Source organism: Onychomys torridus, chromosome 1 (assembly GCF_903995425.1).
Source record: "Onychomys torridus chromosome 1, mOncTor1.1, whole genome shotgun sequence".
NCBI classification, from domain to species: Eukaryota; Metazoa; Chordata; class Mammalia; order Rodentia; family Cricetidae; genus Onychomys; species Onychomys torridus.
Window position 1 is genome coordinate 163,074,761 of NC_050443.1, and position 19,832 is coordinate 163,094,592.

The following is a 19,832-nucleotide window of genomic DNA, read 5'->3' on the forward strand; positions in this document are numbered from 1 at the left end:
GTCCTCTCCACGCTTAACTGGGGGTGTTTTTCTCTTCTCTAGCAGGGGATGCACTTCTTTTGGTACTTCACTTCTAGCTCTATTAGTAAAAGGCTCTTTTTCCCCCTCCCTCAGTTATCTGTGCTTTCTCAGTCTCCCAAGTTATCCTTTCTTTTCCCTCATCAAGCAGCAGCGTGTTAATCCCACTGTCTCACCCGACAGTTACTTGACAGTGGCAACACAGCTGAAAAGTATGAAAGTCCCATGTTAGAAAGTAAAGCTGCATTCTCCAGGGCTCTCGGCATAAGTGGAAGCTCTGTGCTTCAACATTCAGAACTTTAAAGTCAGACTCTAAACACACGAGGCTGTCGTTTTTTTCACAGGTTGCTCTGTATCCCCAAGTGGGTATGACTGACAGGCAGTTCATCCCAGCTCTATAAAGGAAGTACGCCCCCAGCCCCAGCCTTCATGTATTGTTCATTCAGTGGACACTGACTGGAGACAGCTAACAACACATCCGCATCCCTCAGTTCAAGGTTTCTGGGCTTACACACCAAATCACCTCGGCTGTGCAGAAAACCCTAGAACTGCCGACTGGGAAGACTAGGCACCTCTGAGGTCAGCTAGTCAAACCTTTGCTCTACACATTTAAACTGATGTTGAGAAAGCAGACAGGCTTGTAAGTTAGTGTGGGGTGGCACAGCCACCCAGGCCCCTTCCCGCCCATCTGTCTCAGTCCGAGGACAGAAGTAGAAGGAGGTCCTGAGAAGTGACGAGAACTGGGTGGGGTGAGCAAAACACTGTCTCCTTCCTGTCTCTGGCCTGTGAACCTACACACAAGCGGGGCTTTCTTTTCTTTAAAAGAATCCCAGCCTCACTTGGCCTTAGGAGCAGGTCAGCGCAAAGAGAGGAAGGGTCGTCCTTGGCACGCTGGTAGCGCGGGTGGTGGTGGGAGGGGAGGGCAGGCCGGGGCACTCGCCTATTGTCCGTCTGGATTGGATGCTTCCAGTCATTCGTTTCCTTTTAATTAACCCACATTCCTGGAGGAGAAATATTTATGTTGGCTCCCATAGAGGCAATCCGCAGACTGGAAAGAAAAGGGAAGAAGGCCTGTCTTAGCAAAACAATATCTCTAAAGAACTCAAGAAGAGAAAATAGGGGAACAAAATGCCATTAAAACAGCCTTCCACCCCTGCCGGAGTCAATGAAAACTTCATTTCACATGTTAATCCGCCACTCCGCCCCTTTCTCTCCTCACAACACCTTTTCCGAAAGTGTTTGGGAAAAGTCTCCGCAGTCAGTACACAGCTCCCTGCAGCTCAGACTTCTCCTTGTGTTAGTTCAGGGCCCCAAGTGGGGCTCTCGCTCCAGCAGCAGCCCCCCCCCCCCTTTAATTTAAACAAAGACTTCAGAGTTCATCAACCTCCCACTGAAATTCACAGCTGCTGAACAAACTAATCCCCTCTCCCCGCCTTTCTTCCCTTCAATGGGCTCTTGGCTTCAAAGACACTTTGGGAAAGGACTTTGCTGGAGCTCACACTGCTTCATCAATAGAAGTTAGCACAAGTATTATCTGAAGAGCAAGTGGCTTTACAAACAAATACTGCCTAACAATCCCTCCCTCCCAAACACACACATCTAGCCCGCAGACATGATGGGGTCGACAACAGGGTTAGGGCTGGTTCCCCCTGGCTTCACACCCAGGCCCTTTGTGAAGCTGAGCTCAGCCCTGAAGTGGTGTGGGGGAAACCCTGCAGCTAACTGTCAGGCACAGATGGAGACAGACAGACAGACAGACAGACACACACACACACCCCCCCCCAAGCAGTGTAGCTACATACACTACAAGGTAAGACCTGCTGCCCAAGTCCATAGGCCTACACTTTTAAAAAAGTATTTTCTTGGGCTGGAGAGATGGCTGCTCTTCCAAAGGACATGGATTCAATTCCTAGCACCCACTAGGTGCCCTCTTTTGGCCTTTGTAGGCACTAAGTACTAAACACAGTACACAAATATTCAGGCAAGCTAAACACTCATACACATTAATTTTTCGAGTTCTTTTCCTCAATATGTTATTCTTATCTCTCTCCAGACCTCTCTCCTGCCTTCCTATGTAGTAGAGGAAGCAAGACCTCTCTGTTCTTGAAAGGAAAGCATCAGCAAAGTAGGATCTAGAGGAGACAAGGATTGGGAACCGGCTTTGGAAAGCAAGTCACTTTATTGCACTGTTTAAGAGGTCAGCATGGAAGTAAGGCCAGAGAAGCGGTTCAGAGGCATAAGGCAGCTGAGGGAAGACGGACCCTGGATCCCTGAGAAGCCGGGCTCTGATTCCAGGGCTCAAGCCTGGCAGTGTCAAAGGTCATTCTCTTCATCAGTTTTCTCAACCTTCCTAATGCTGTGACCCTTTAATACAGTTCCTCAGTGTGACCCACCACCACCACAAAATTATGTTATTGCTACTTTATAACTGTAATTTTGCTACTGATATGGATTGTAATATAAATATCTATGTTTTCCCATGTCTTAGGCAATCCTTGTGAAAGGGTCATTTGACCCCAAAGGGGTCATGACCCACAGGTTGAGAACTGCTGCTCTACAGGCTTCTACCTCATAGTCTAAACAAAAGGCACTTCACTCTTCCACTGGCCACCTAATACAGCCCACCCTGAGCAATGCTAACACACGAGATACAGCCCACCCTGAGTAATGCTAACACACGAGATACAGCCCACCCTGAGTAATGCTAACACATGAGTTTAGTTGTTTTTTTTTTAAAGGGCCAGTTTCCTCTCTTGCTTTTGCTCAACACCCACACCCAATCCTCAATCCTCATGTCCATGACTTGTTGCAAAAGTGACCATCAACCAACTCCTGGGGCTACAATAAATATTGACCTTAAAATATGAAGACAGAGGCAGTGGACAGGACAGTTGGACTCCAACTCCAGAAGAGAAAGAACAAGACCCACAAGATGAGTCATGGCAGAGGCAGACTGAACCAATGATACTGTTTCCCCTCTCTGAAGCATCTGAACAGAATATCCTGTGTGAGACATTCCGGTGCAGACCCTGTTGCACTGCTATATTAGGGAAAGAAAGACCTGACTCTGTGCTCTACCTCCCAGGCTGAAAGCCCCCTAGGAAAGCCCAGGTGGGCAGGCATGAAGGGGGAGGACACAGGCACTCAGCTGGTGTGGAACCAAGTCCCCAGCATCGCCTAGCTGGCAGCAAGGGATGGATACTGGGAGAAATAAAGTCTGTTGAAAGCCCCCTTTGCACCAGGAGCTAAGTCCCAGCAGAAATGGCTTCCTGGTGGAAGAGGCTGCCTGGCTTAGCCCTGCAGCTTGTGTGCGATGGTGAGGACAGCCTTCAGGATGGGCAGGAAGCTGGATACCTCGCTGAAGCTGCTGCAGCCGGCCACCTGGGCATGCACTGCAAGGCCCTGCTCAAAGCTGCCTGCATCCACACATCGGGCAACTTCGTGGAGCCCAGCCAGGACGTGGGGTGAGAGCTGTGGAGGTATGGCCCTTAGATTAGGTGAGCCCAGCCCAGCCCAGCTCTGACAGCAGGGAAAGGCTAAGAGGATCCAAGTGCAGGGAGATGGCTCCGAGACTCACGGGGGAAGGGACACTGGGCCTCTGCCTGTGGCTGGCGGTGGAGAGGCACCAGGCAGAGGTCGTCAGTCAGGTACTCACCGTCCCCTCACAAAGTTTTTCATACAGACATTCTAGACGTTGGGCTGCCTCCTCCAGCTTCCTTCTTGTTTTCTGCAGGGAGGAAAATGGATTCTGACCCCACCCCTAAGGCTCACACTATACAGCACTGCAAACATCCTGAGATATACCAGCTAGAATGCTCAGTGCCATTTCCTTCATTTCACAGATAAAGTGGAGGCCCAAAGACGGCAAGAGGCTTGCCCAGGCGACACAGCTAGCGAGTGAACAGCAGCTTTCTTCGCCAACGCCACCTTTTCTAAAGGCCTTGCCCCTGTGAATCCCCATGCTCGTTGGTCCTGCTATTGAGAAGTGTGACTCAGCCAGACTCCAGGCCCTCCGCACTTCACTTGCACATCAAGGGAGTACATCGGTCAAAATGCCCCGGACAGCAAGGGAACTGGTCTCCATCGGAGGCACTAGCAGCCTACCCGAGGATGTGAGAGGGCACTGGGGGAAGGGTCAGACTCACTAGGTCAGTGGCAGACAGAGAACAGCGCTGAAGAAGTGCCTCGAAGCAGTCCTTCAAGCACTGATGTTCTGAGGGCAGCTCCTTCTTCCCCATCTTCTCAGGAGGCAGCTGCTGCAGTTGTTAACGAGGAAGAACTGAAGGCTGTCTGTCAGCATGGCCTCCCTAAGGCTCAGTTACCTGTGACTTGAGGTCACGCTTCCCAGCAAGGCCGAGCTGAGAGCCCCCCCCCCCCCCCTTGCAGGAAGGACATCCTCAGCTCAGGCTCAAGGATTGCTTCTGCCTTGAGCAAGAATGCAGTTTCTATGATCTCACTTTTCTTGCCCACAAGGGGCTGGAAAGCCTCCCAGGGGACTCACGGTTCTGGTCATCTGCAGGCTGCCTTCTCTTGGGGCTCCGGGAGGAGACCAGCTCACAGTAGAGACTTGGGGCTGTGGCAGCAGGGTCTGTGGTGGCTCAGGGCCAAGGCTCATAACTGGAGCTGAAATCGGTGCTGGCGGTATAAATGTCTCTGGCAGCTAAGGAGACAGAGAAAAGCATAGAGTGAACTGTGAGACACTGCAGGCCCTGACTCTGAACAAGAAACAGGGTGGTGAGTAGGGGACTGGGAAACAGAAAGATGTGTACAGGGGGGAAAGAGGGAGCTGCTGACAGGTAGACACAAACTCAGAGAAGGGCGGGGCTGAATTCTTAAAGAACTAGAGAGTGGATCACAGGGCAGGGAAAGGTGCATGACCTTTCTCCCCGGGAGCTTTTCCCAAGTGGCTGGAGCAGCTTGCCGGGCATCCTGGGGTCCTAAAGAACAAAACATTGGGGATTCTAAGGACATAGTCAAGACCTTGGAAACATTTAAAAGCTGGAAAAATTATTTTGGTTAGAGTTGGCCATCCTTCCTTCTGTAGATCTGTCACACTCCTAGCTGACAAAGGGTCTTAGCAGAAAGACTCCCAAAGCAGTGGTGGGGATGGGGGAGTGAGGCAATGACCCCCAAGAAGATGCCATGGAAAGAAGTCTGACCTGGATAAGGAGTCCAGATGCCAGTGCTTGGGAGGGTCCTAGAGCATGGAGCCCCTGGCCCTCCAGGAGGGCCAGCCACAGGAAAAGTGACAGGAGAGCCTGAGGGCGGGGAGCTCAGAGGGTTGGGACCTGGTGGTCCCATAGGAGGCAGAGGGAGCAGTCTAGGAGTCTGAGGCAGCGGGGGAGAGCCAGGCTGCATGGTGTCTGGGGATGCCATGGGTGGATGGGGACCAGGAAGAGGCCATGTTCCAGAGAAGCCAACCGGGTTTGCAGCTCTAATACTCTGTCCTCCTAACAGCTGCGGCTGAGGTAAAGCTGAAGGAGAAGAGAAACGGGTAATTTATCATTAGCTTCATTTGGGGAGAGACTCAGGATATCATGCAGGAACAAATCAGCAACACAAATATAAAAAAGTGGCCGGGCGTTGGTGGTGCACGTCTTTAATCCCAGCACTCAGGAGGCAGAGCCAGGCGGATCTCTGTGAGTTCAAGGCCAGCCTGGTCTACAGGGCGAGATCCAGGAAAGGTGCAAAGCTACACAGAGAAACCCTGTCTCGAAAAACCACAAATAAATAAATAAATAAATAAATAAATAAACAAATAAACAAATAAATAAATAAACAAATAAATAAAGTGTGGTGTCACACTTGTGGTGACACCTGGGAGGCTGGGACAAGATCTTTGGAGACCAAGAGTTTGAAACCAAGCAAGAGTCCACCCCCCCCCAAAAAAAACCACTTGTAAACCCACACCTGATAATAACAAGGAATGATTAGCACATGCAGAGAGAAATCTATAATTTTCAAAGTACTTTTTAACTGTTGTCCTTATTTGACCCTCAAAATAGTAGTAGTGAATTGAAATGATTGACATAGCTACTTCAGTATACTGCCAAGATTACAAAAAAGCCTTTAACTGGGGGGGGGGAGAAGGGAAGGGGGAGAGAGCGGGGGAGAGAGACAGAGGGAGAGGGAGAGACAGAGACAGAGAGAGGGAGACAGAGGGAGAGAGGAAGAGACAGAGACAGAGGGAGAGGGATGAAGGGAGAGAGAGAGACAGAGATAGAGGGAGAGACAGAGACAGAGACATAGGTAGAGACAGAGAAACAGAATATAAAGGGGGATTCAGTAAAAGACACTATTAGGAATTCAGACTTCAATCTCAAAGCAATTTTCTCAAAAGAGAATTGCAAAAGTTATTAAAAAGACAAAACAAGATGGGTATTCCTCTGTAATTCCAGCACTTGGGGGCAGAGGCAGGAAGATTAGTTTAAGGTCATCCTTGGCTACATAGCAAGTTTGAGGCTAGCCTGGGCTACAGGAGACCCTGTCCCCAAACAAAACAATGTTCTCTCTAGGCACTGTCAGCATGTACTGGGGAGGCAGTATGTCTGTCTCTCCTGAGACCTCTGTATTCTGCAGAGGAGAGCTTCCCCTACTCACCAGGCCTTACTCCAGGGCCCAAATGCAGAGGCAGGGTTGCCTGGGGCCCAGGTACCCTGTAGTCACCTGTAGACTGTGTCTGTGAGCCCTGAGAAGGGCTGGGACGGGAGGGTGTGAAGGGCATCACTACTGATGGCTGAGCTGTGGCCCTCGGCCTTGCAGATGAAGCTGGGACCTGTGAAGAAAGGGTCAGGGAGCTGGTGTGGTGTGGCCAGTTCTTCCAACACCAGTGTCAAGTGTCTGGCATTCAGTACAAAACGCCAGGTTCTCAGCCTTCTACTTCTCATCTGTTAGACCTTTATATAACCCAATCCCAGGACCACAACCCACTGACGTTTTAGCAGTTCCTCAAAAGACCATTGTTTCCTCCAGTTTCGGTGTGTTTGCACATCTGCCCCCATGCCTGAAACAGACTTAAAGTACCCTTCCCTTGTCTAAATAATGTAATCTAGACTAGCCAATCAAGGCTGGTGAGATGGCTTGTTATACATGGTGGAAAGAGAGAACTGGTTCCCACAGTTTGTCCTCTGACTTCTACATATGATGCACTATAGCACACATGCACCCCCACATATGCACGCACGCCCACACACACACACTTAATATATTTAAAAACAATCACTTTTTCAGGGGCCAGGTGGTGGTGGTACACCTCTTTAATCCCAGCACTTGGAGGCTGTAGCAAGCAGGTCTCTCTGAGTTCAAGGCCAGCCTGGTCTACAGAGTGAGTTCCAGGACAGCCAGGGATACACAGAGAAACCCTGTCTCAAAAACAAGATAAAACAAAACAAAACAAAACAAAACAAAACCAACCAACAACAACAACCAAAAGAAATCTCTTTTTCAAGTTCAGTATTGTGGTGCAGGCCTAGTACTCAGTAGGAAGAAGCTGGTGGATCTCTGTGAGTTTAAGACTAATCTGGTCTACATAGTGAGTTCTAGATCCACCAGGACTACATGGTAAGATCCTGTCATACAAAGAAAGAGAGAAAGAGAGGGAGATGGAGAGAGAGAGAGAGACAGACAGACAGAGACACAGACAGAGAGAGAGAGACAGAGACAGAGAGACAGAGACAGAGAGAGACAGAGAGAGACAGAGAGACAGAGACAGAGAGAGACAGAGAGACAGAGACAGAGAGAAACAGAGACAGAGAAACAGAGAGAGACAGAGACAGAGAGAGAGGAAGGAAGGAAGGAAGGAAGGAAGGAAGGAAGGAAGGAAGGAAGGAAGGAAGGAAAGAAGGAAGGAAGGAAGGATGGAAGGAAGGAAGCCCACCTTCTTAAGGGGGTGGCTGGCTGGTGAGATGGCACAGTGGTTGATGGTGCTCTCTTAGCACACTCTTGAACACACATCCGGCAGCTCACAGTCACCTGTAACTCCAGTGCTAGGAAATCTGACACCCTCTTCTGGCCTCTGTGAGTGTCCATATACATGGCACTCACACACAGTTGCACATATAATGTGTGTGAATAAAGATATAAAAAAACCTTTTAAAGAAATGTACTACAATTTTTAAATTTTTTATCATACTCATTCTAGAATATTCCCTGAGCTGTGCTCCCCAACACACATACACACACACACACACACACACACACACACACACACACACACATACACACACAGAGGAAATTTCTTTTTCTTCTATATAATCCCATTGCAATCTGCCATACTGCAATCATAGCTATTCTGAATTCTACTACACTTTTTTAATACGTCTGTGGTGGTTTGAAAGAAAATGGCCCCCAAAGGGAACGGCATTATTAGGTGGTATGGCTTTGTTTAAGTAGGTGTGCTTGTTGAAGGAAGTGTGTCACTATGGGGGTGGGCTTTGAGGTCTCCTTTGCTCAAGCTATACACTGTTCACTTCCAGATGTAGAACTCTCAGCTTCTTCTCCAGCACCATGTTTGCCTGTGTGCCACCTTGTCCCACCACAGTGATAACGGACTAAACCTCTGAAACTGTAAGCCACCACAATGAAATGTTTTCCTTTTTAAGAGTTGCCCTGATCATAGTGTCTCTTCACTGCAATAGAAACCCTAACTAAGACAGCCTTACCTTTCCACTAGGTGAACTACTTGAGGGCAAAGATTATATTTGTGTCCCTTATGTTCTAAGATCCCAGTGTTTGTTCAATAAACAGTTACTAAAACATAACTGAATCTAGCATGGCTCTATGAAGCTAGGAATTTCTATCTGGTTTTGTTCACTAAAATATTCCAAGTATCTACAACCATGGCTGGTCCATAAATAAGTTTGAATGGATGAATAAATGAATGAACGGGCAAGCTCTCACCCGGTCAGGAGGCTGCGATCCCATTCTGTAGGATAACTTCTCTTTGGGGTGGAGGGCAGTTCCTACAGCAACCCGGGGAAAAGGAAAGGGGGGAGCCTGTTGGCCCCAGACAGCAGAACCTTGGGCGTGAAAAAGCCGATGTCTCAGCTGTTGAACTGCTGGCTAAGGTTGTAACATGGAAGAGCTGTTAGCAACTAGAACAGGTAAACATCTTACAAACCTGGCCGCATTCAACAAGCTTTGGATAACTCTCTATAGTCTTCGGTAACCTGAAGAGACCCACAGTTCTCCAATCCCTGCCAAACACTTGCATGCACCCCTTTTCCTGGCTGCTTTCTCCGCTGTTTTAAGTGCTGGAAAGTCTTCCTTCTCTTCTCCAGAAAAACCAGCCTCTTTCCTGATATGTTTAGTGCAGTCCTCTGTTATGACACTAAATTACTGATATGGTCTCTCCCAACAGGCTGCGAGCTGCCTAAGGGATCTTATTTCTCCCAAGAACTACAGCATCAGCACAGTGCCTAAAACATGGATATGCTCAGTGTTAGATCAAGGAGTAAGATGATTTGGCCTTTATCATGGCCACCCTCACCTGGATGCAGTCACTGGGTAGGAAACTCATGGCAGTGGCCAGGCTGCCTTGGGCTGCCAGGAGATTGGCGTACTGGGTGAGCCTGTCGACTGTGGCAGGCCCTGGGCTTATCTTGTCAGAACCCTGCAGTAGTTCCAAGCTCCTGCTAAGGACCATCACCTTCTCCATCAGGTCCTGTAGGGACAAGGACGGAGGTGATCAACCTCTTCCAAGCATATTGTGCTGTATCCAGGTGGCTCACCCAGGAACACCCTACCATGGAAAGGAGGGTACCTGGACACACCATGGTGAAGGCAACAGACAGTCACATGTCAGAGACATGATAGAGGAGGCCTCGCTCCTAGGCTGTTAAGACTGGGATCAATGGGCTGCAGCCAGGCCTTGGGTTCTTATGCATCTCCGTCTCCTCTTGGTCTTTCCTGTCCCTTGCTAGTATGTCATTGACCAGACTCTGCTAGACTTATTGTTTCATGAGACTCGGTCTCCTCACATGTCTGTGACTTCGCCTTCTCTGCTTACCCACAGCACACCTGATAGAGTTTAGATCCATAGCATGTTTCACAGAAACTATTAATCAAATATTAAATCGACTTGTATAATGAATCCTTTTATGAAAGCTCGTACCTGAGCTTGCCTCCTGAGGGAATAAGATGATTATTTTATCCTTGGGAGAAGGCATCAGACAGTGAGGGCTCTCTGCTCTCCCTAACACTCGGCTCTAACTTACTTCTCTCTTATCTGCATGTAACTCACTTCTCTTATCTGTATTCCCTACCACTAGTCTCTCCTAAGGGCCTGGAGCGGCCAGAACTCTGCAGGGACGAGGTACCTGCAGAGCCATGGGGCATGAGGCTTGCTGGAATTTTGCCCAGCTTTCCACCAGCCGCTCCACACTTCCTGAGCACACATAGCAGAGTCTGGCTTCAGAGGTGAGTGCCCTGCCTCCCTCCTGCTCCAGTCGACTTCCCAGCATGTCTGTGGAGAGATGCAGATTTGATGGACAGCACAGCCTCGCTGTGCTGCTCTTCCTTCACGTGTTTGGAAACAAGTGGACTAGTGTGAGCTCTGACACAAGATTCTGCAATGGCTCTGTGGCGAAGAGCACACACTGCTCTTCTAGAGGGTGAAGGTTCAATTTCCAGAGCCTACACAGTAGCTCACAACTCTCTACAACTCCAGTTCCAGGGAATCTGTCTACTTCTGCCTTCCACGGGGACCAGGCACTCACAAGGTACATTCACTTATATACATGCAAGCAAAAGACTCATACATGTAAATAAAGATAAAAAAGAACTCTTAAAAAAAAAAAAAGCTAACTCAGACTAACTTTGCTCTCTAGAGAAAGGCAAAGAACTTGCCACAAGATGTGACACAGAGGAATAAGAGAACATATGTGACGACGCCACCAGGAAACAAGATGCTACAGTCCCTGCCTCCCGGCTGAGCCCTGCCTCCCAGAGTCCAGGCTGACTCTTTTTCTCCTCTTTGTATAAGTCTGTTGACATGTGCTGGAGTCACACCTACCACAGAACTCAGGGAACTTCTCTGGCCCTGAATATGTCAGTAGCAAAGCCAGTGCCTCTCTCCAGTTCTTCAGGCTACAGGCACATACTAGGTCTTTCCAATTCTTCTTTACAACACAGGCTAGAAGCTGTATTGGGCAGAAAGGGAAAGAGACCCTCAGCCTTCCATCCAGCACAGTCCGTCAGTGTCACGCACAGGGATGTTCTAATAAAGCCACTCATGCCAGAACACTCAACAGGGCTAGCAATGAAGTAGAGGTCCCTAGAGTAGGGACACGGGTGGGTTCCGAACACCAGTCCCAAGGCATAGGCCTCCACTTGTCCAGACCCAGGTAATCCCCCACTCCCTTCCTCTCCTGCATGATGGGCAGTACCGAAGAGATTTTGGTTCTCCTCTTGGCCAAGTAATGTTCTTGTGTCCACTTCAGCAGCTCTGCACCCCCAGCCTGAGCCAGGATGATGGCATCAGCGAAGCGCTCTTCCTTCATACACAGCTCCACAGCAGGCCGCAGCTCCCCAAGCAGCAGGGCCTGGCTCAGGAGTCCATCAGTGTCTGCACACAGGGGCACCCCACCCCATTAGCCAGCCCGCATATGTTCACTGCTTGTCCCTATGACACACATCATCTTCCCCCTTTGGTTCCAACGTTTCAACGAAGGCTGAGGATGTGAAGGCTTCCTCCGGGGTGTGTTTGGAGGCCTGTCTGCAAACTCTATCTCTAATTCAGCCTGCCTGGTTTCACAAAACTCCCACGTTTCATTTCTGGGCAACAAATTGTAGTGTCCCAGGGTGCCACGGTCCAACTGTAACTTTCTAAAACAGGACTCAAAGAGAGAGGGCCTTGTGTGCAGGGTCTCAGGCATGATGTATGCTTGCTCAGCGTGGGCAAGGTCACAGTCCTTTTAACAAGAAGACTAAGGGATGGAAAAAAGACTGTAGTAGAGACCATCATCTACAGGCAGCACCCACTTTACATTCCGACTAGAGGAACACTAAAAGGCCCACCCACAGTTGAGATTTTAGGTGGGAGGCATGGGATAATAGGGACTCTTAAAACCAAAAACTCTGGGCCACCTACTTCCCTGGGACCAGGTACCTTCTGTGGTGGGGATCTCCCATGGAGTCATGTTCTGAGGAACCAGTTCATCAAAGAAGGCGGAGGACGCAGAGGCTTCCTCGGTGGTGTGTTTGGAGGCCTGTCCACAGAAGGACAGATGCGACTGAGTAGGAACCAAAACCAGAAAACAGAGCACCTGCTCTCAAACAAAGCTCTACTATTCTGGCCCAAACTCACAAAACAAAAAGAATTTGTGGGGCTAGAGAGATGGCTCAGAGGTTAAGAGCACTGACTCTTCTTCCAGAGGTCCTGAGTTCAATTCCCAGCAACCACATGGTGGCTCACAACCATCTGTGATGAGATCTGGCGCTCTCTTCTGTGTACATAATAAATAAATAAATCTTAAAAAAAAAAAAAAGAATGCGCAGGTAGCTTTAGGAAGTGCCCTGGGGTCTCGGTGTCCCACTCTGGCTCCAAGAGAGCAGTGGCTCCTCCAGAAGTCTACTGAGAACAGGCGAAAGGGCCAGCAGGGAGAATGCTCCCTAAAAGGCAGGTCTCCTGTGCACATAACTCAAGTCAGGTGGCCTGGCCTCCTACCATACCTGGTGGCAAAAGGTGTGTGGTCTCTCACTTTTGAGGTCAACTGCCTCAAGCTGAGGGCTTCCTCCTAACTTCAAGTCCTTCTTCAAGCATGTGTCCACCTGTGAAGAGAGCCTTATGAATACCACTCTTCCAATACAGGCTCCCCCAAGTCTTATGTCCCCCACTCCCATGCCCCACACCTATCCTCTCCAAGATCCTTCCTCTACTTTTCTGGAGAAATCCTAATTCCAGGAGGTAAAATACACATCTATGGTAAATTATGGCCAGGTGACCTGGGGCAGTTTCCTCCAGCAGGACTATTTCCTCTCTATGACAATTGTGTTTCAGATGTGAAAAAGCTTACCTTCTTCTGGAGCTCATCTTTGCTGAACCCCAACAGCCTGAGGAATTGCAGCCTAGAGTCATGCTCTAAGGTCACCTAAGGAACCGGAAAATGCAGAAACATTTCCATTATATGAATGTGAAAGACCCTTCTCCTATACCACGACGGACATCTGTATGAGTGTACCCTCAAATACAGTTCCATGTGCCATCAAAAGTACCCTCTCAACAATGGTGCTCCCTCTTACCTTTCCTCCTCCAATCTGGTTTTTGCTGGGCTGTGGACAGTATTATCACAACCCTTTGCCACTTCTGTGTGAAAACTGTCCCTTCCGTTGACTTCTTAACTCAGTTACACTGGCAACCGATGAGAGTAAAGCACCGGCTGTTTGGAGGCACTTCTGCTGTAATTGATTGGTTAGTGCATGTGGCCTGAACTATGTAAACCATAAGTAACTGACATGGACACCATGTCAGGGTATTTTGGGTTTTTTTTGTTTTGTTTTGTTTTGTTTTGTTTTTTAGCTTCATGGACTCTGGTTACTGAACATAACCCTCTGGGGACTCTGAAACTGGCTGTTGGCCTTTCTGCCTGAGAAGTTCTAAGTCAGGATACCTTATACATCTGCCTGTGTCCACCTGGGTCATCTCCTTGCATCTAAGCTATGTGGGGAGCTAAAGAGAACTCTGAATTGATGCATGAAGTACTGGAAAGACTTTACCACAGGACAGTGCCACTGACACTACCCTGTGATAAGCTGTGCTCCTGGTCTCCAAACCCTCTGAGGAGACTGGTGCCAAGTGGCCCCGGGGATCTGAACACTGAGTTGAGAAGGCACTGTTGGTCGATTACAGGGACAGAGCACAAAGTCAGCTTCCCACTCAGAATCCAGACACCAAGGGCCTCTGCTCTTTGCTTCTTCCACATGGAAAATGAATTCTGACTATAATCTTTCTGACAATCTCTTGCCTTCCTTCTCCTTCCATGCTTCTCCTTGGAAATGGCTCTCCATGGCTATCTTCAGAAACCATCATGATGGACAGCTTTGAGTATCTCAGTTTACATTTATTTACTTATTTTGTGTGTGTGCACATGTGTGTGAGTGTATGTGCATGTGCTTTTGTATGTGTTTACATGTGAATATGTGTGTGTGTGTGTGTGTGTGTGTGTGTGTGTGTGAGAGAGAGAGAGAGAGAGAGAGAGAGAGAGAGAGAGAGAGAGAGAGAGAGAGAGAGAGCTGTAGCCCCAAGCCTCATGCATGTTAGGCAAGTCCTCTGCCACAAGCTAGTTCTCCGTCTGCTGACAAGCACACACTCCTCCATGTTAGAACTTTGTGGTGGTATTGTGTTCCCCAAAATATTGTGTGTTCCCCAAAATAAACTTATCTGGGGTCAGAGAATAGGACAGCCACAATATTAAACATGAGGATAGGCAGTGGTAGCACACGCCTTTAATCCCAACCCTCGGGAGGCAGAGCCAGGCGGATCTCTGTGAGTTCAAGGCCACACTGGAAACAGCTAGGCATGGTGACACACGCCTTTAATCCCAGGGAGTGGGGGCAGAAATAGAAAGATTATATAAGGCGTGAAGACCAGAAACTAGAAGCATTTGGCTGGTTAAGCATTCAGGATTTGGAGCAGCATAGTTCAGCTGAGATTCACTTGGATGAGGACTCAGAAGCTTGCAGTCTGAGGAAACAAGACCAGCTGAGGAACTGGTGAGGTGAGGTAGCTGTGGCTTGTTCTGTCTCTCTGATCTTCCAGCAGTCACCCCGATAACTGGCCTTGGGTTTGATTTTATTAATAAGACTCTTTGATATTCATGTTACAGAACTTGACAGAGTGAAGACTAGGACTAAATCCCTGGTGCTGACGTGGAGTGGCCCAAAAGGGACCTGCCCTGAGTTACATCAAACAAACCTCAAAACTCCTTATGTTCATGAATCCCTCCAGTGAATCTTTCCTTTGGCATGATACTATGAAAGCATTTGCTTTGACTGGTAAAATATCCAGGACACCAACAATAGCAGTAACCCCCACCCTGTGCCATCTTTTCAAGTGGCCGTTGAGCCCCTAGAAGGGTAAAGGTAAAGGATAAAGACCCTGTGTCCAGAGAACATAAAAACACCGAGTCAGGGATGTGCTTCTTGAATGGGTCACAGTGTGTTTGCTACATCTCCTGGAGGTGCCAAGGGCTGAGGTCTGGATCTTTAGGGAAGAACAGCCAGCCTTCAAGGCTCCTACCTTCAGGAACTGCCAGAGCATCTTTTCACATGGCAGTGAAGCTTGCTGAATCTTGCTCTGACAATAATTTAGGAGATTTCCAGGTCCCAAGGCCTCCTGCAGCAGAACTGACCGTGCCAGGAAGTCTGAGTCGGTGACGACTTGACTGAGGTAGACAGGGCGGGAGCAAGGCTGCGGCATCTGTTGGACAGGGATGCTGGGAAGGCCAAAGGTAACCAGCTTTCCCCCAAACTGGTGAGAAAATGTAAAAAAAGAAAAGATTATACTTTCAAGCCAATAGTTAACACCAAGTTAAGATTTCAGAGAAGGCTATCTGTTGGACAAGCCTTGGATAATGTGGTGGCTTGAATGACAGCACCCAATAACTCTTATACTTGAATGCTTAGTCATCAGGGACTACTTGGGAAGGATTGGAAGGCGTGGCCTTGTTGGAGTAGGTGTGGCCTTGTTGGAGGAAGTGTGTCACTGGGAGTGGGCTTTGAGGTTTCAAGGGTCCAAGCCAGGCCCAGTGGCTCTCTCTCTTCCTGCCGCCTGCAGATCTGGATGTAGATCTCTCAGCTACCATGTCTGCCTGTATCCCGCCATGCTCTCCCACCTTGATGACAATGAACTAACCCTCTGAAACTGTAAACAAGCCCTCAATTAAATGCTCTCTTTTATAAGAGTCGCCTGGTCATGGTGTCTGTTCACAGCAATAGAACACTGACCAAGACAGATGGGAAACCAACAGAAAGTTGGTAGGATGGAACAGGATCAGGAATTGAGTGCCAAATGGGCCCTCATTATAATAGCAATTATTATAACAGCAATCTTACTATGACAAGCTTCAGATGTCACCACATGGAACTCTCTCCCACTTCCCACTCCTGGAACCACCACTTCTCAGGCACCTAGTGCGCACACAGCGGTGCTCTCCCAGGCTATGTATACCACCACAGCCAGGCTTACTGTTCAGTGTCTTGTTCGGTGTCTCCGATGCAGATACTCTCCTTCCCACACCCTTGACTAGCACACCTCCATTCCTAGAAGTGCTTGCTAGCCTTTGTCTTTTTCCACTCTCCCAATCCAAGGCTTAGAGTCTGCCCTATTGCTCACACACCCCTGCTGCTACCCAGACTGTAAATTGGTTTGACAGACCACAGGAGAACACTTACACTCCTCTGGCATGCACAAAACCCCCCAAAGTCAGGGCCAAATATGTCTACCCAGCATCTTTCTTCTCGATCACCGATGTGACTGCTCCACATTGCCCACTTCTGGGTCTGTACCTACAACCCCACCCCACCTGAGGTCTCCAGCCAGCCAAATCTGACACTTTACATCAAGCAGATGACACAAAACCAGAGCTTTAGCGACCCTTCCTCCAACCATTCTCAATCTTGGCCACACAGTGAAACTCCTGGGAAGCTCTCCAGTCACCAGGCCACACCCCAGACAAGGACACCAGGGGCTGGGTGAGAGCGGCATCAGTCACTTTGAAACCCTCAAGTCATTCCGTGTTTTACCAAGATGGACATACTGCTCCACTCCCTAACTAGTCACTATTTCCCTTCCTAAGTCCCACCCGCTTAGTGAATTTTCTAGTCGTAATTATGTCACTTACAGAACAAACTTTAGAGCACAACTTAGTGCTCAACAACATCATTCATTATTATTACTTGCATAGTGTTTGACGGTGTTACAGAATGCTGGGCAGGCACTACTACTTCTGTCTTACAAATACGATACTGAGGTTCTGAGGGGTTAAATGACTTCCTCAGAGTCATCTAACTAATTAGCAACAGAGCTATGATAGAGCTCTTCACCTGACTGCCCCTGCCATTTCTGTTGTTGACAGCAGCGGTGGTGGGAGTCATTTAAACCCAAGACCATGGGCATGCTAAGCAAGTGCTCTCCCAGTGAGCTCCATCCCCAGTGCCCATTCCTCTTCTTTTATAAAGACATTCCTAAGTCATACCTTTGTCATAAAACTGCTGACTCTAAACACAAGAATCTCCTCTTATACATCTCTCTCTCTCTCTCTCTCTTTTTTTTAAGACCAAATCCAGTATCTAAAGCAGTGTGTTAGGTGCTCCAGGGCCTTCTTGCTACTCAAACTGTTGGTCCTCAAACTAGAAGCAAAGATACCATCTGGAGACTGGCTGGAAAACTGGAAATCTTGAGCCCTATATCAGATCCATTAAACCAGAACCTGAGTTTTAGTAAGATCTGCAAGTGACCTTTATTCACATTAGAGTTTAAAAGGCTTTGCTCTGGGGATATGAAAACCAACAAGGCACTTCCTAGCCTTATAAAATCTATTACTTAGCAGGGTCTCCAGATACGTGTACAATACATGTTATATTATATTATATTATATTATATTATATTATATTATATTATATTATATTATATTATTTTATATTATTTTATTTTATATTACATTACATTAAATTATATTATATTACATTATATTTATAGAATCACAGGGGTACAAATCTCTATAGAATGGAGGCTGTTAACTAAGATTAAGAACAGGTATCGTATTGTGGAGGAAGTGGTATTAGGAGGTCTTCAAAGTCCCCTGTGGGATTCGGTGGGCACAGGAGAGAAGAAACTGAAATACAAGGGACTCCTAACATTGAGATAGAAGAAGAGACTGGGAGGGTAAATGGAGCCCCAAGGATGGACAGCCTTAAGGCAGCGGAAGCTCAAAACTTTTGAGTAGAGGAATGACGGGTGAAATCTACTTGTTTCTTCTTCCCTTCCTGTATTCCTTGCCAGCAGTCCAGACATGTAAGAGTTACAGAAATCTCAGGGACAGTCTCAGGCTGTTTGTCATAAGCAGGAGGTCTAAAGCAGTAGATGTCTTTCAGGCAGGACTGGCAGGTCAGTCAGGTTGCAGAGTGTTGGCGGTGAAGGGAGAAGCTAGGTTAACCATCTGCGTGGGGGGTGGGGTGAGATAGGCCCTTAGCTCCTTGCTGGGCAGCTGAGAGGCACTGTAACAAGCACAACACAGGACCGGCACGGCACTTACAGCAAATGAAACGCCTGCTGGCCTTCTCATCCACTTGGGGGGCTTCTTCAAGGGCGGCATTAATGACGCTGGGGCCGCTTGCTCAGGCACCTGCAGCAGAGGGAGAGGCTGCCCTTGGCTGAAAGAAGAGGAAATCTAGAGGGAAGGACACCTGTGTCACCAACGCTGAGAGGAACTCAGCGAGGGACTCTACCTACAAGCTCAACTGGGGGATGAGTCCTTGCGATGCCCAGTTTGATCTAGAAACCGAGACTCCCACAGTCTAGGATATGCGGATGGGAGTGAGAGCGTACGGGAGACTCAGATGTGTGGGCCTCTTGGAAAGCTATGTTGAAAGTCTACACTGGAGTGTAACACAAAGTAGATACACAGCGGAGAGGGAGATATGTCAGCTCATGCTATGAGATAACAAACCCAAAACAGAGCTCCAGAGTGAATAACAAGGGTTAAGACGATGTTTCCTTCATTTTGTGGCAGAAGCTGACTTCCTCCCAGGAAGTCAGGTACTAATGCAAGATATATCCCTCTGAAACCCACAGCCTGGTCTCCCTCTCCTCAATAGCTCCCATGTCTTCCCAAGCTCTGCGTCCTTTCTTCCCTAAAGCACAGGCAGCTCCCGCTCCAGAACTCTCCACCAAGCCCTTCATACCTTGTCGGCCTGCCTCACGTGCTGGACCTCCCAGCTCCCACCCATCACAGAGTACAAACTGATCCAGCCATCGGAGGAGACAGCAGAGAACACAGGAGGGTTCTGCGGGCACCACTGAACATCAAAGCACCAGCTGTTCTGTGTGGGCAGCTTGTACACCACCTGCCGTGAGAGCAGATCCATTAGGAGCAGTCCAGGAAAGGCTGACTTAGGCCACTCAGAACACATAGCTGGGATCCCTCTGCTGTCACACCTCCATCACAGTGTGCCCGCAGAAGGACCAGCCTACCTCACTGCTTGCCAGGTTCCAACAAAAGATCTGGTTGTCTTTGCCACTGCTAAGCAGTAGTTCAGCATCAGCCTGGCTCCATGACATTGACAAGATCCCCCTAAAACAAAGAGGAACCAATGTTTGCTGAATGCCAGCTCTGAGTAGGTGCCTCATACATCTTAGATAAGACTCAGCTCTTCAAAACAGATGATCTGACTTCAGTTTTCAAAGAAGAAAACAATGCTGTGAAAAGTAAGTATCTGTCAGATAAAGGTGTGAGGACTTGAGATTGACCCCTAGTGCCCATGGAACCAAGCCTGGCAAGGTAGTGCATATAATCCCAGCACCAGGCAGTCAGAATCACGAGGATTCCTGGGGTTCACTGCCAACTGACCTTATCCAATAGAGAGCTTAAGACTCGGTGAGAGACCCTGTCTCAAAAAACAGGTAGATACACCTGAGGTTGACCTCTGGTCTGTGCACACACATGCACACTACATGTCTACATGCATGTGTGCCTGAGAGCACGCGCGCGCGCGCGCGCGCGCGCGCACGCGCGCACACACACACACACACACACACACACAGAGAGAGAGAGAGAGAGGAGAGAGAGAGCGCACTAAAGGAGGAAAAAAGGCACCAC

General features: G+C 48.5%; 1 protein-coding gene across 6 annotated transcripts in view; it reads right to left on the reverse strand.

Annotated features, from left to right (window-relative positions):
- Positions 1-2,754: 2,754 nt before the first annotated feature.
- The window catches only part of Sec31b (SEC31 homolog B, COPII coat complex component), a 32,605-nt gene continuing 15,527 nt past the window's right edge, over positions 2,755-19,832 (reverse strand). For 5 of the 6 annotated variants that reach the window (XM_036170322.1, XM_036170312.1, XM_036170298.1 and 2 more), the window contains 19 exons: positions 19,208-19,307; positions 18,919-19,080; positions 18,270-18,404; positions 15,254-15,484; positions 13,032-13,106; positions 12,688-12,786; positions 12,125-12,224; positions 11,403-11,581; positions 11,030-11,156; positions 10,335-10,480; positions 9,506-9,679; positions 8,917-9,078; positions 6,619-6,793; positions 5,178-5,492; positions 4,897-4,955; positions 4,520-4,678; positions 4,164-4,274; positions 3,674-3,745; positions 2,755-3,489 (listed from right to left, as the gene is read on the reverse strand). In XM_036170322.1, coding sequence (XP_036026215.1) covers positions 3,310-3,489; positions 3,674-3,745; positions 4,164-4,274; positions 4,520-4,678; positions 4,897-4,955; positions 5,178-5,492; positions 6,619-6,793; positions 8,917-9,078; positions 9,506-9,679; positions 10,335-10,480; positions 11,030-11,156; positions 11,403-11,581; positions 12,125-12,224; positions 12,688-12,786; positions 13,032-13,106; positions 15,254-15,484; positions 18,270-18,404; positions 18,919-19,080; positions 19,208-19,307 — 2,761 coding nt within the window. In that variant the 3' untranslated portion in view covers positions 2,755-3,309. The remainder of the gene's footprint in view (positions 3,490-3,673; positions 3,746-4,163; positions 4,275-4,519; positions 4,679-4,896; positions 4,956-5,177; positions 5,493-6,618; positions 6,794-8,916; positions 9,079-9,505; positions 9,680-10,334; positions 10,481-11,029; positions 11,157-11,402; positions 11,582-12,124; positions 12,225-12,687; positions 12,787-13,031; positions 13,107-15,253; positions 15,485-18,269; positions 18,405-18,918; positions 19,081-19,207; positions 19,308-19,832) is intronic. The other variant, XM_036170329.1, reaches the window with a different exon arrangement.